We start from the raw sequence: 15,881 nt of genomic DNA, 5'->3' as shown, positions 1-15,881 counted from the left end.
GTAAAAAAATATCATTTGAAGGTATAATAGCTATTTCCTATTCTAGTAAGTCTTGTTGGGAATCTTTTTTGAACATTCCCAAATATAGTTTAATCCATTCCCAATGGATATATAACTATCACATATTCTTAACCACTATAAATAATTAGTTTTGGATTGAAAGATCGATGAACTTGATTAATAGAAATCTACTGTGTCAAATAGAGCATATTATGTGTAAGAGAGTTGTAGAAAGAAAAAAAAAAAATTATGAGCTTAACCATTTCTGACTAATGAAAAAAACTGAGTAACCTATGGGCTTATTTATTTTTCAATGAGATTTCTTAAATTTCTTCAAGCGTTTTAGCTTGCAGTATTGTGCATACTCTTGCACTTAATATAGTTTGATTGCATTAGTTTTTATTAGCCTTTCTAGAGGCATTTGTTTATTGTATATGTGCTTTGCTTATTATTTGGTTGTATCTGTGTTCAAGTTTGAACACCATTATAGGTCTAGGTCTAGTTAGCACCGAGAAGCCCAACTACTAAGATTTAGTTTACACCTAGAACTTCAATCATTCAAATCTTGTTAGCACCCACAAGTCCAACTATTTGTAAAGTTTTGTTGACACCTAGAATTCTAGATATTTAATTGAAACTCTCAAGAGGTTGCTTGAGGAGAGGATGTAGGCTTGGGTTTGGCCAAACATCTATAAATCCTTCTATGTTTTACTTTCTTGATTTTTTTTTTACTTATTTATTTATATCTTTGCTATTTGCATCACATTGCATAGCACACACAACCTTTCATTTCTGTCAAAGCTTGCATTCATAAGTTCTAGAAGGCTTTTTAGTTGGGTGGAATTTGTGTAGTACATAATTCACTCCCCTCTTAAATTAGGCTAACTAGGAACATCAACCACCTTATTTATAATATAGGACAGGACATTATAGTATAATAGAAAGATATAGGAAGAGGTCCTAACCTTCCATTGGGAATACTATTCACAAGAACTTGATATGACATTTAGATAATACACTTCATAATCCAATTGACCCACTTATTCCCAAAACCCATCATCTCTAGTATTCTATACACAAAGTGCCACTCAATATGGTTATAGGCTTTGCTCATTTCCAATTTATATACTTTGGTAAATTTCATGAAATAAAAAAATTGATGATGAGCAATTGTGATGTTATCCTTTGAGGAAAGCATTTTGATTTGGGGAAATGAGAGAAAGCTAAGCTTTGGTTTTAGCTTGCTCACTAAGATATTTGAGATAATCTTGTAGATTTTATTGCAAAGGAATATCGATCTACCCTGATTGGTATGAAAGTATTGAAAGTTGAATTAAAATCCTTGAATATATAACCCTCATTGAATAACTTTTTAACATCTCCCCTACTATATTCCACAAATTTCAATGGAGCATGTTGGGATAGTCATCATGACTTGAAGCCTTTCTTGGCTAAATTTAGAGTAAAGCCCTTGATTTTGAGTTGGAATCTCCTGCCAACAAAAAACCTTCCAACACCTTACCAACTTGAACTGACACCACACATGTCACTATGAAATCGAGGCCCACCATAAAAGTGGGACTGTCATGTATTTGATGTACGGTGTTAGATGATATTGGTAGGGTGTTGTAACATGTTTTGTTGGCATGTGATCCAATCTCCTTAATTTCCTTCTTAGAAACATCTTTCTCGAGGTCAACTACTTCCTTAGTCGAAATGAAATTGTTAATATAATTCAAAACCTCCTCGAGTCGAAGGGTTTGAAGAAGAAAAACAGATTCTCAAAATACTTAACAAAGACCTTGGAAACATTTTTAGCCTCCACCCATATTTTTAATCTTAAGCACCCTCTACTCACTCTCATTACTTTAAACCTTGCCCATAACCATTTGGACTTTGTATCAACACACTTTCATCTTATTCTTTTTTAGTTTTTCTTATTTCACATATCAATGACTCATTGGGCTGATACGTATCGATACTGTAAGCCTTGCCTATAACCCTTCTAACCCAGTGGCAATGGGATTAGATCATGTGTTTGGCATCCATGCCGTTCTTTGAAAAAATGGTGTTACATAAAAAAAAACGGTGCTTTAAAAAACAACATCTTATTTAATAGCATTGCTTTCAAACAAAAAATAAGCATCGTTTATGACAAAATGGTACTTACAACTCATACATGCCCATACCGTTTTTACAAGAAAACTGTGCAGTGTTCCGAACACCTTGCCAAACACCTACAACAACATTCCGCTACAATTAGCCACAAACCGTGAGTTGTTCACGTATTCGGTAGCCAGACCCAAATTTGCCTAAATGCAATGACCCAACATTAATGAGTACCGACTACTGTGTTTTGTATGCGATCTTTGGTCTTTAATGCTCCCACCGATCACCAGGGTGAAGTACCATCCTTGAAATGGCTGGAGTGTGGAGTCAAGCCACAGAACACCCTTAATTACTGGGTTATTAGACCCATGGACCACACTATCTGACGAAAAACCAATGTTTTGACGAGATCCGGTCTGTCTTTTACTCTATAAGCAGCGCGTGTGCCGTGTGGTGTAACTTGAACCGTTTCGGAATTTCGATCAAAAGTGGAGATTTCTGTTTTCTCGCTTTTATCGAGATCACCTCTTATTAATGGAATCGCATGATTCAAACGCAAGCCTTTCCCTTGGCCATTAAAATGCATTTCTTTTCACAGGAGAAAGTAGCGTAGAATGGAAAAGTGACAACCAACAAAAGAAATCCAGCCATCTTAACTTGTACAGAAACCACCACTGACCAGTCTGAACCCAGTTGCAAAACACCTACTGCTTCCTCTTCCTTCCTCTCATGATTTAGAGATTTAAATCTTTTTTTTTTTTTGACGGTTCTTAATAATATTGCTGGGCTGCTTGGATTGGAGAGGGTCATGGGAAAATCTGGATTTTACCCTTTTTGCTTAGCCCTCTTCGTTACTAATCTTCTCCTGTTTCAAGCCGGAGCTGCTCCTACAGGTTATATTTAAGAAACCCATTTCTCTTTTTTCTTTTTTTGATAATTTCTCGTAGGTTGGGTTGATCAACTTGGCAAATGGGTGTGCTGCTTTTCTGCTCCTCTGATATAGTCTTCTATTTTTTTTTTCTGTCCTCTTAGTGAACTTAATAAAACATTTATCATCTTTTCTCAAATGGACGAGGTCATCCCAGAAAACACCTCAAACAGGTTGGTCGAAAGAAGAATTTCTGCTCAGTTTTATCCACATGATTATTTTGTGATTATATGAAGGTTTCCCTTTATGGTCATCTGTGCAAACTGAAACTGTTGTCGGTTGTTGCTTCCGAACAGATGGGAACGTTGTCCAGTTTGAGAATGGCTACTTGGTTGAGATTGTCGTGGAAGGGAGAGAGCTTGGGGTATCGCCACATTCCATCCGTGTCTCCCAGGATGGTGAACTCTTTGCAGTTGATGCTGTCAATAGCAATATTGTTCGGATAACTCCACCATTGTCTCAGTGTAGGCCCTCTATTTTATCCTACTCAGCTGAAATTTCTTAGTTCCTTTGTAGTTGCAGATATTCTTTCCTCTTGTAATCCAGAGCAATTAGGCCTGGAATCTGTGTTAGATTAGAGGGGTTTAATTTGGTGCCGTTTCATCCATTCTATAAACACTTTCAATTACTATCTGATGTGCCTACCGAATGAACCAGCTACAATTTTTTGTCTTGCTAAACCATAAAAGTGCATTTGTTTCATTGCGAATTAAATTTGGTACTGGTTGTGCAGATAGCAGGGCTAGATTGGTTGCTGGGTCATTTGAGGGTTACTCAGGGCATGTAGATGGGAAACCAAGCGATGCTCGTTTTAATCATCCAAAAGGTGTTACAATGGACGATAAAGGGAACGTGTATGTTGCAGATACCTCTAATCTTGCCATCAGGAAGATCGGAGAATCAGGTTTGTGTGGCACCTGAACAGGTTGATGTATAACCTTTTTTTGATAGTTAGGTTGACACATAACTGAAAAGGAATACAAAAGGGTACTTCATTCTTGATTCTTCTTCCCTACAAAAGAATGCTAATTAAATTTGGAATTCTTTGCAGGCGTGACAACTATTGCAGGAGGGAAGTCAAATATTGCAGGGTACAGAGATGGGCCCAGTGAGGATGCAAAATTCTCAAATGATTTTGATGTTGTGTATCTGCGGCCTACTTGTTCCTTGTTAGTTGTTGATAGAGGAAATGCTGCTCTTCGGCAAATTTCTCTCAACCAAGAGGATTGTGATTACCAGAATGACTCAATTACTGCTTTAGGTTCGAACTCCACACTGTTGGTTTTTATTTTCTATTTGAAAGTTAAGACCACATTGAATGGTTAAAGAAACTTCTCTGTGTCAGTCTTATAAGGATGATACCATATAATAATTAATGAAATCCTGTTATCTTTTTTTTTTTATTTCAAAAAAAAGTATAGAGATAAGTGGTTGTTAATATCAGTGGTATAGAGATACATGAACGAGACCATATATTCTTCCCTTAGCTCTACTACCATAAACGTAAAAAAAATGGAATAGGGATGTCCTAATGGAGTACTATTCAATTTTTGCATGCCACTTCGACTTAAGACCAAATTATATTGGACAGTGACTACTTATTCTTTATGAGGCAGGAAGTTGTGCAATTGATAAAAAAATGCACCTTTGAATGGGTTTATATTAAAGCATAAAACTAGAAAAGATATTTGAAAATCAAGGTTGAAAAAAAGAGCATCCTGCAGAACCTAGGAGTGACTGATAGGTTATTAGTAATTAAGATGGTTTGTTTATGTGCAAGGATGGCAATTGATTGTGCTGTTATAACTTAGATTGGGTGCATTTTCACATAAAAGAAGAAGCTGAAATAATTTGATATCCATGTGAACAAACATTTATAGTCTAAACAAATAATTAAGATTTGGAACAAGGTTTAGATGTAATGCGGTAGTGGTAGCTATAGCCAGGGAGGGAGTTGGGCTGTGCTCCCTAGCTTGTCACCTGTTTAACTATTGAAATTATCAAATTTATGTTTAGATATTGATTTTGTTCCAGTTTAGTTACATGATATGCTCCTCTCTAAAACTTGTCTGGATTTGAAGTATCACTAGAAGAGTGAGTCTAAGGTGTGTGCCTCTAATTAGGTTAGTGTTGGGTTTGTGTTGTAAAATTTCAACCTTGATGGTTTGGGTCAGGTTCAGGTTGTGGCATGCACAACCCTTGTATTATTATGCCATTAAGATTTTAATTGTTTGTATGTAGATTTCAAGTGCTCTTGCCCTTTCTTCCTATCATAGTTTTCAAGGCACCAATGCAAGGCTAGGTGATAGGGGGCGCATTGCTGCCTGGTTTCCTAGGTGATGGGATTTTTTTTTTGAATAACAACCATGAATCCTAGTGTAATTCCTTAGGTTCTACTGTAAGCAACAACCATCTTAAGAAGATCAATGTGTTGACTGGACAAAATTTTGAATTCTTCCAATGCTTATAGGTTTTGAAGTCTTTGAGGGTTCAAGACAATATACATCTTGATTGAACTCTAACAAATAAGAAAAATAATAAAAAGAAACTAGTATTTAACTTAAACTGAACAATTTAGTTTAAAAATGTCTTTTATTATTATAATTTCAAAAAGTTAAGAATACAAAAGTATCCAAGAGCACCATGTAAACTTAGCGATTAAATTAGGTGACCCTTCATGAAAGCCTTATCGCTTAAGTGTCACTCTACATGTTAAGCTACCTTGGTAATACCTGATTGTCATAGTTAGGTATATATCCTAGAGATAGCCATTATTTTATATGATAGTAGGTTGTTCTTATATCATTTGGTGCAGCAATAACGAACATGCCTTCATTGGGCTATTTAGTTTTCATTTGATTGATAGCGACGTGTTTGTGTTTTATCAGATGGTCGCAAGACATTGTTGTGACTATATGAGCTCATGAAAACCAGATCACCCAGACATGCGGTCATTGGCTTGGGTTATGTGATCTATTCTTTGACTTATAGCATGTCTAGGTTTTTTAGAGGCCATAAGAAAGTGTTATTGATTATGTGAACTCATTGCTCCACATGTTAAGCTACATTTGTATTTCTTGATATTCCTAGTAAGGTAGTGGATCCTAGAGGTAGTTTCCATTTTATCATATGATAGTGGGTAGTTCATGTATCACTTGGGGTAGCAACAACAAGATGCATTCACTGGGTAATCTTACTGTGTGGACTAATCGAAACCAAATCACCTAGGCATGCACTAACAAAGTGATTTGGTTTTAAATTTGATTATTAGCATGCTTTTGACTTGTTGGAGGGTCACAAGAAAGTGTTGCGACCATGTGAACTCATTGAAATCAAATCACCCAGACATGCACTAAGTAGGTGATTTGGTTTTTCTTCCGATTGATAGCAAGTAGTGTTTTATTGGAAGGTCACAAGAAAATATTTTGACTATGTGAACACATCACATGTTCACAACAATATTAGGTTACCTTTGGCAATTATTGATTGTTATAGTAAGGTAGTAGACTGTAGACCTTAGGGGTAGTCTCTGTTTTTTCATATGGTTCTTGTATTATTTGGCATAGGAAAAAGGAATGCACTCATTTGGTGATTTGATTTTTCATTTGATTGTTAGCATTTTTGTGTTTTATCATAGGGTTGCAATGAATGTTGTGACCATGTGAACACATTGAAACCAAATCACCCAGGCATGCATAAGATATTAGAAGCACTCGCTAGGTGATTTGTTTTTTTTATTTGATTGATAGCATGTTTTTGTCTTATTGAAGGGTTGCATGAAAGTGTTGTGGTCATTTGAACTAATCACTCAGCATGTTATGCTACCTTGATATTTTTAAATTTCATGGTAAGGTAGTAGATCCTAGAGGCAATCTCTATTTTCTCATATGTTATGGGGTTGTTAGTGTGCCATTTGAGGTATTGACAATAGGATGCACTCACTGGATAATTTGTTTTTTCATTTGATTAATAGCTTGTCTGTGTTTCATTAAATGATCGCAAGCAGGTTTTGTGACCATGTGAACATATAGAAACCAAATCACCTAGGCAAGCGGTCACTGGGTGATTTGGTTGATAGCACATTGTGTTTCATTGGAAAGTCAAAAGAAGTGTTGTGACCATGTGACCCATTGCTCCACATGTTAAGCTATCTTTGTATTTCTTGATTGTCAAAGTAAGATAGTGGACCCTAGAGGCATAGTTTTCAAGGTGTTGAGGCAAGGATTGGTTTTTTTTTTTTTTTTTGAATAAGAACCATGAATTCTAGGAAAATTCCTTTGGTTCCGTAGCAAGAAGCAACCATCTTTTACCATTAATTGTCTATAATCTTCATAAAAAATTTATAAGCTTCATTTGAAACATAGGAAATCAGCATATTCATGATAAAATGGAATAAATAATAGAATTTTCAAAAAAAAAGGGGGCTGGGCCTCTATTTTTGTCTTAGGCAATGAAGAAAAGAAAAGAAAAGTGAAAGAACAAGAATGTCTATTTTAACTTAAACTATATAATTTTTTGAGAAAAGGTAATGTAATTTTTATTGATAGGAAATACTAGTACAAAGGCCCCCCAACTAAACACCTTAGATGGGGAAACAGCCCAAACATAGCAAAATTACAGATGCCATAGGCTCCTAGAATTCAGCCTAGCCCCCAATTGAGCAGCCTGAATTCCCTTTGAAGCCGAGACCCAAGAAATCAGCTTTCCAAAAGAAATAGATATAGGTCTTTTGGATCCTTATAGATATTCTGAAAGTCTTTTGTTCCTTTCTGCCCAAATGGTACTGATGATTGCAGCCGGAATGGACATCCACACAACTGAAGCAAGCTTTGACAATCCCTGTAATCCCCAGCTCCACAACATCTCCTTCACCGAAGCTGGCATTGACCAGGCAAGACCCACCGAACCAAGAAAATGATTCCAAATTCTAGCAGATATTGAGCAGTGCAGAAACAGATGACTGCTATCTTCCACTCCTTGACTACATAACACACACCTTTGGTACTGAATATGAACCCCTCTCTTACATAGGTGGGCTTTAGTTAAACACCTGTCTAGAACTGCAGCCCACACTAGAGCATTGATTTTTGAGGGAGAGGTTAGGTTCCAGATTCTGGAAGCAGGCATATCTTCTGAAGTACTCATTGTCATGTGAGTGGCAAATGACTTGACTGACAAGAGGCCATCTGTATTCCAAGTCCAGGACCAGCTGTCTTCTTTGAGCAGATTTAGGGGTTGAAGGGATAGCAGATCGAGTAGATCAGCCAGGACAGGAATTTCCCAATCCTGAAAATTCCTTCTGAAAGAAGGTTACCAGGCTACTGAGTTCCCCACCACTTCAAAAACATTCAGAAATCACTGCATCTTGGTGGTCTGCTAACTGAAATAGATGTGGGAATAACTCTGAAAGGGGAGTGTTTCCACACCAGGGATCTTTCCAGGACAGCCTGTCACCCTTTCGAATGTTGGGGCTTAAGCCTCTACTGAAAATGGGAGAATGTCCATTATTTTCCTCCATACCGAACAGCCTAAGGATAGTACCGTGTAAAAAATATTTTGGTGATTAAGCAAGATGGCCCTCTGTGAGCGCCTTGTTGCCTAGGTGGTGCCCTGACAACTATGATTATATTTTACTTATTCTTTCCCTTGCATACATACATGTCTTATCACTCCCCCACTCTGCTCTATTCACATGCTGGAGTGAAATCAAGTCAGGTCGGCTTCAGGTTAAGCCCAACTCAATGCTAAACCTGATTGATTGCCTCCCCTACTTTCTAGCTAAACTTTGCTCATCCATTGGGGAGATTTTTTCTCATGTGAGATGTTTCCCTGTGATCTCCTGTGCTGTGTCCAGGATGATATTAGGTTTGTATATTTATATGGATATGATGCTTATTTTTTTTTATAAATAAACTTATCTCCTTCCAGAAAATGAAAAAAGTTAACATCATTGATTAGGTGCCGGACTTCTCTTACTGAAGAAGAAACAGATACACCTTCATTTTTTTTTAATCAGTGTCTTGGTGGAATCACACCAGGCATGACAAACTTGTAATTCTCTTCAAATTTATGTTGGACTGATATCCAATTAATTGGTCCACAAATTTGAGTATAGGCTGTTCCAGATTCTCTGTTGAACTGTTTGCACCTTGTAGTTGTAGGGAAGATAGTTTGGAGAATGGAGATTATGTTACCCAGATATGACAAGGAGACATCTGGAAAAGATGTTGGATATGGAATCTATACTAAAAATTAAAGCATCTGACACAGCACAGCACCCCTGTGAAGGTATATGGGTATCATAGCTTGGAGAGTGAGACCATTAAATTCTGTACTTAAAAATAACCAAGATTCTCAATAAAAAAGGAGAGTACGGAAAATGATGTCTTAAAAATCATCATTGATTTGGTGAAAGTAAAAGTAGCCCATTGGGTTATGGCAAGTGATGAGTTCAGGTGAGTCTTTGAGACCCCAAAAGTAGTCCCATCATAGACGGCCTTGTCAGAAAGATCTCTCTCTCTCTCTCTCTCTCTTGGATCAGTAAGAGACCCTCTTCACAAGGACAAATGGAACTCAATTTTAATGAGGTTTGTCTATTCTACAGAGGATCATTTGCAGCTGGTGGAGCCTATGAGTATCACAGATTGGAGGTGATAATTACATTTTCCAGTCCCATTGGAGAGAGGAGATAGATGTTGAGGAGGATTCTGTGGTGGTCATGGCATGAATATGTTCATTATCTGATAGCCTGTGGGACTTACAAATTATGAAGGAGATGAAGACAATTAGCACATTCAAATGGGTTTCTAGTTTCTTTGCAGATGGTTTGGCCAGAGAGGTGCATGGACTAACTTTTTATTTTGGGGGACAACATTGTTGAAATGTAGTAGTTTCATTGTTCTATTTCTTAAGACGTGTGTTTGCCAGTGTTGGCTGTTGCTTCCTTTCTCCCCGCCCTATAGGGGTAGGGAGCATGTTTTTTTCCACAACTATAAAATATTACTTTTTATCTTAGTATTGATGTAAAAGGCTGTGCCACTGTGCTTTTATTGTATAAAATAGTCATGTCATATGGACAAAACAAACTTACTTTTATTGTAATTTAATATTTATCTGTATATTTGTGCTTTTATATTTTTAGTTTGAAAAACCTAAATTTGATGACAAAGTTGAGTCATGCATGTATGCTCTTGTGGATAACATGAAAAATGCCTTTTAACATCCAACTGGCAGAGGTGGAGAGCAGCTGGATAAGGTACTTCCTAACTAGATTATGAGGCAAACAATAAATTGGAGACTTGAGTGAAGCTTTTTCATGTAAAGATAGGTTTCTTCCTTTATTTTTTAGTAATAGAGATAAATTTTCAATAAACAAAAAATGAAAAGTCAAATACAATTGTTAGTGAAAAGAGACTAAAGGAGACTTGTGTGGGCTCTAATTTAAAATTTTCATGTAAAGATAGGTTTCTTCCTACATGTAGAACTGTTGGGCTCTAATTTAAAATTTTAAGCTTATCCTTGTCAGAAGACAAGCATCTAGATACTATTTTCTTTCCAAGCACTTGCATTATTTCTACCATGGCCATCTCCCTCTTTGATTAACTGGTGAATAGAGACTAAAGGAGACTTGTGTGGGACAGTGGGAGAAAAAGATTGATGTTGAGATCGTGAAGTCTTTAGTCTTCTGTAATAGAATGAACAAGTCCTGGACAATGTTTTAAAAAATGACCTAGAAATGGAACTGCTTTTCCCTCTGGGTGGCAGGTTGGCAGTTCAATTGTTTGAATTGGTCAACCCATAACATCATAATTCATTTAATAAAATATAAAAATAGATAAATTACTGAAAATTTGTAGAAAATCTGGGCATGTCTCTAATATTATATTAATATATTTATCATACTAGACAAAAATAAGTGTGGTAAATGAGAATTATTGTTATTAATGATGGAAATGGCAAAAGATACAGAAAAATATATTTGATGTCTTCTTACCCGTGACTTGCTGATTGGGTCAAACAGCTCAGCAGTTCAATCAGATGGGTCACTGGGTCATTGACTAAGTCAATGTTTTTTTTTTAAAAACAAGTGTCGGGGGGTAAATGGGTACAGAAACCTGGCCATGGTGGGTTGAGCAATTCCACTAGCTGGGTCAACGACAGGTTGAAAACATTGGTCCTGGACTAGAGGTCACAGCTGGTCAATCTGGGAATTAGGTAGCTCTAGGAGTCCATGTCCATGTCTTGCTTACTGTATATTAGGGGTTGACTTTCACATTCTGTTCCTTTGACTGTGAGAATTAACATAAGAATAGACTGAACACTTTTTATTCTTCTGTATTAATCATGATTATTGTTTCTTGGATTGGTATTGCCCTTTGATCAAGTCTGGTTTACGAGTTAAATTTTATTATTGATGGACCAAACTTTGAATTGGCGTTAGTTCTTTTTGCTGATTACCAAGATGTCATTTGTGGGGTAGCTGAAGTTATCACTTGGGAGAGATTTTATTACTAGTGCTATAGGCTAGAAATTTGGTCTTTATGTTAGCAATCAACATAGTCTACATCATCGCCTTTTTTGTTTCAGTCATGTCACCTTTTTAAATTGCTTTGGTCATTGAAAGAGAATTGTTGTCTGGAAATCAACTATGTAGACAATAAAAGCATCATCAAGGTGCCTAATTAAGTTGCAGATGCTCATTGATATTTTATTTGGATTACTTGTGGCAGATATTGTCATGGTTATTGGTGCTGTATTGGTTGGATATACATTGTGTATGATTCAGCAAGGATTTGGACCTTCTATTTTCTCTAGGGTGGTAAGTTCCATACTCTGCAGTTCTTATACACCATTAATATCAATCTTGTGCAACCATATGATCAACAGATCCTGTTCTAACTTCTAAGCACTTGGAAATTCTAAGTACTTGGAAAACACCCATTTATTTATAAAAGTTAAATAAGCAGCCCAAGTTTTGTCAATTATGAGTTGTGTGGAGTGGGCCAGTTGGGTTCCAAGTATGCTTTTCTCTGTTAGTTGTCAAAGGCGTCTATCTTGAAGAATCTTGTATTTGTCTGTCTGATACTCTGATACTGTTGGTCTAGTGTGCTATGAACAATAAAATTTCTCACCCCATGCGTTCAAGATCATATGGTGAAAATGGTCTTGCAATTGGGGGATGATATTGACTGGTTGCCACAGGAACCAGTGCAGTAGTTGCTTATTGAACTTGTTAGGAACCATTATAACTAATATCATATGGTAATTACTCTCTGGTAATCATATAGTCCTGGTGGCCTTGGTTTTGGGATTTGCAAGATTCATGATCAGTTTTAGTAACAATATGGTGTATTTAAGATATTTCCATTGATTATTTTTCTAGCTTTGTAACACAAGGTTGTGAAATCCATTTCCTGTGCCGATGCAGCAACAAACCTCAGAGAGTAAGATGCAAGATCAATCAACAAAGGAGAAACCTACTCCAGTTGCAGAGAGTCTAAAAGAAGAACCTGATGCTGGATGGCCATCTTTTGGGAGACTTCTCATTGATTTATCTAAACTTGCAGTTGAAGCCCTGGGAAGTATCTTCCTTTACTTCATCCCTGCCAGTCTCTGGCCAGAGAGGTCGAAGGAAGATCTTACTCCACTTAGAGACTCTCTAGTGATGCCTGAAGATAAAGCTGATTCTCCAGTGGTGCAGAAGCAGAAAAGCACTACCCCCGTCTCTGAAATACGACAGATCCCTACTCCAAATGTGGGTACGGAGCAGAAACTCCAAAAAAGTAAATCAGCCAGTTTAAGGGATCCTTCACTAAGCAAGCATCGATCATCAAAGCGACAGGAGTATGCACAATTCTATGGCTCAACAGAAACTTCTACGCTTGGACAGTTAAGTTCCAAGAGTCAGAAAGAACGAATCAGACATCGCCACCGTGATAGAAGTGGGGAGGTAGTTTTTGGAGCTGTTGGGCCAGATCCAAAACCTGTTGAGATGAAACCAGTAGACTATGACGATCCAAAATTTGATCATTTCAACTTCAGGAGCAAGTATGGATCTGATAATTCGTTCCATTTCTAAATAGGATGCACTTTACAGAACAATTCCTTTGGGTGTTGTACCAATTCTAAAGTTCAAATTTTTGTAGTCTCATTTAATCTCGTTTTTTATTCTGAGTTTGCATGTAGATTTTAAATTTTTAATAGTTGGAAGCAAAAATTGGTTGCAAATCCTACTCTTCCAAATTCTCTCTCTATCCCCCGCTTCATTTCCTCTCCACTAGGGGTTCAAATCAGCCCCCCACAACTTGGGAACATCTCCCGATGATAATACCAGAATGATGTCATCATCGGTAGATGTTCCCAATACACAGCAAGGATGTTGTGAGGGCTGATTCAGTCTCCTCTTCTAGGCCAACCTCTAAAGGCTAAGAAAGCAACGATTTGCATCCCTTTGGAACAAAGGGAATCTAAAGGTTTTATACAGCGGGATATGATTTCATGTATAAATTGTTAAAAAAAGAGTGACAAACAGGGTGAACAAGGTTACAACTTACAAGGGTTAGAAAGATAAAGGTTCGGTTGAAGAATCAATTGGTCCAACGTTTCATGGAACATCTGTAGAACATCTCTAATCCAATGGCCAAATGTGCACCAAATGGGGGCTTTGTATGAGATTTGAGTGGATCATGCTTTCCTGCTACAATGCAGTGATCCATGAGGAAGCTAATTAATATATATCATCTGTATGAGCAAAGTTCGATAGTGGGTGTAAGGTGGTAAGCTTTACTTTGACCTGTTAATACGCTCATTTGTTTGATATGATGATGTCATCTGATTTGAAAATTCAGAAACATAAGTGTTTGATTAGCCATTATAGAGTCATCGAATCATTTTTTATTTAATAAGGGGATGTAGCTCAAATGGTAGAGCGCTCGCTTTGCATGCGAGAGGTACAGGGTTCGATCCCCTGCATCTCCAGTTTTTGATAGTGTTCACTTTTTGGTAAGTTACAGGTAGAAGTGTAAAGTGGGCCGGGCCGGCCTGTGGGTAGCCCGCGCAAAGTGCGGGCCGGCATGGGTCATGCTGCCCTCCCCGGTGAAAATTCTGGGGGTTGGCCCGGCATGGCCCAGGCTGTGCCGTGGGCTTGGGCCGAATTAGGCTAGACTGAATGGATTATGATTACCCAATAAATAAATAAATAAAACAATTCAAATACGAATTTTATTTTATTTAAATTTGAATGAAATACTTCTTGGATGAATAAAATATGAAAATGGAATAAATTAATAAAATATAAAAAATACAATATAGTTACAAATTGAAAATATAAAATTACATTAATAGCAAATAAATTAAACAAAATTTACAATAATTTGAAAAAAATTAAAAATTCTATACAACTAGTCAATAATTGTACATGAATCATGACTTTTGTCATCTGCTTCAAGTGAAATATCCGATGCATGTAGTAGTATCATGACCTCCTTTGTCTTGTAATTGTAAAGTTGTAATCTATATTTTGCATCACGATTGCGTCTAACCAACCCTGGTACAATCGTACCTACATTAAAACAACTAAGCAAGACTTTGATGGAATTGTAGCTTGTAGACACTGGAGGGGTTAGTAGATCACAGATCACGTGCCATGGTGACGATAAATGTTCTCCCAACATTTTTAAAATTTATTTTCCATTATTTCAACAATTCATTTAAATTGTGGGTTATTTCTTTTTCCTTCTCATGTGTGAGAAAATGTCTACTCAAATGGCCAATACCACCATTGCTACAATAGTTAAAGTCTTTTCTACATTTTTGGTAAACTGCTCTTTTCCCCTTCCCCTCAACATCATCTATTTTAAATATTTTCCAAATCGGGCTACTAAACTCGGGGTTTTGGAAAGAGCCGACTATTTTTTTTATTCTAAAAAAATAAAATTAATTTAATTGGATTTACCCTGGATTGCCAATTCAGAATCCCAAATTGATTTCAACAATTAAAGCTTTTCAACGTCCAAGGCTCCAATCCTCCCAAATTATTAACTTGGAGAATTAGATAATTAGTTAATTAGACTATCAGAGTTCACTCAGATTGCAGAGAATGCATGAGAGAGAGGGAATATATTAAGAGAATTATTGAATTGGTGTGATGAGAAGAGTGGAGGAGGATAGGGCTATTTATAGGAATTGAAAATAATTCAATTGCCCAAAATACCCTAAAAACGGAGGGATATTTTGGTTATTATAAATATATTTATAACTTCACCCAAGAAGCCCCCATAAACTAATTGTTATATAGTTGTTGGAGAGGTATTTATGTCATTATTCTCCCCTCCATAAGCAAAATACATAAATACCCCCTATATAGCTGTTTATAACTGTTAGGGGGGGTATTTATGTAAAAACCCATAGCCATTTGGGGGGGGGGGGGAAGACGGGGGATGGCTAGTTTTCAGATGGGCTGAGTGTGGCTCACTATGGGCCGTGAGTGGCACGACACGAACAGTCATGCCATGCCATGCCGACCTATGGACTATGAACCTCCAACCCAGCACAGCACAGACCATCATGTCGGGACTGGCACGACCTGTGAGTTGTGCTGTGCCAAGGCGCAACCTGATTTACACCAGAGACAGATCATTTTAGCTATACAAATTCATTATTAAAATGGTATTTTTGTCCATGTTGATGTTTCCGGGGCTCCACAAGGCAAGTTATTTGTTATCGACAAATCATCAAATTTTATTAACGATGGGTCCCATCATTCTGGGACATGAATCATGATCCCTCCCCGCACCATTTGACACTCGATCTTGTTCTCGGTAAACAAGAATATCAGTCGCCTTGA

The 15,881-nt window shown here is 37.1% G+C and overlaps 1 protein-coding gene and 1 non-coding gene across 2 annotated transcripts; both read left to right on the top strand.

Moving 5' to 3' along the window:
• The first annotated feature begins 2,362 nt into the window (after positions 1-2,362).
• Positions 2,363-13,264, top strand: LOC148847787 (uncharacterized). The gene is made up of 7 exons (XM_088950394.1): positions 2,363-3,002; positions 3,142-3,210; positions 3,334-3,501; positions 3,771-3,941; positions 4,089-4,298; positions 11,767-11,855; positions 12,465-13,264. Exons 1-7 carry the CDS (start codon positions 2,918-2,920, stop codon positions 13,113-13,115), a joined length of 1,443 nt encoding a protein of 480 aa, XP_088806520.1. The 5' UTR covers positions 2,363-2,917; the 3' UTR covers positions 13,116-13,264.
• A 677-nt stretch (positions 13,265-13,941) lies between these two features.
• On the top strand, positions 13,942-14,014 carry TRNAA-UGC (transfer RNA alanine (anticodon UGC)). Its single transcript has one exon. It is a non-coding gene; the product is annotated as a tRNA-Ala (tRNA).
• The last annotated feature ends 1,867 nt before the right edge of the window (positions 14,015-15,881 follow it).

The sequence above is a fragment of the Nelumbo lutea genome, chromosome 6 (genome assembly GCF_056320005.1).
Source record: "Nelumbo lutea isolate HS-2025 chromosome 6, American lotus-T2T, whole genome shotgun sequence".
NCBI lineage: Eukaryota > Viridiplantae > Streptophyta > Magnoliopsida > Proteales > Nelumbonaceae > Nelumbo > Nelumbo lutea.
This window is presented reverse-complemented; position numbering and strand designations above follow the sequence as displayed.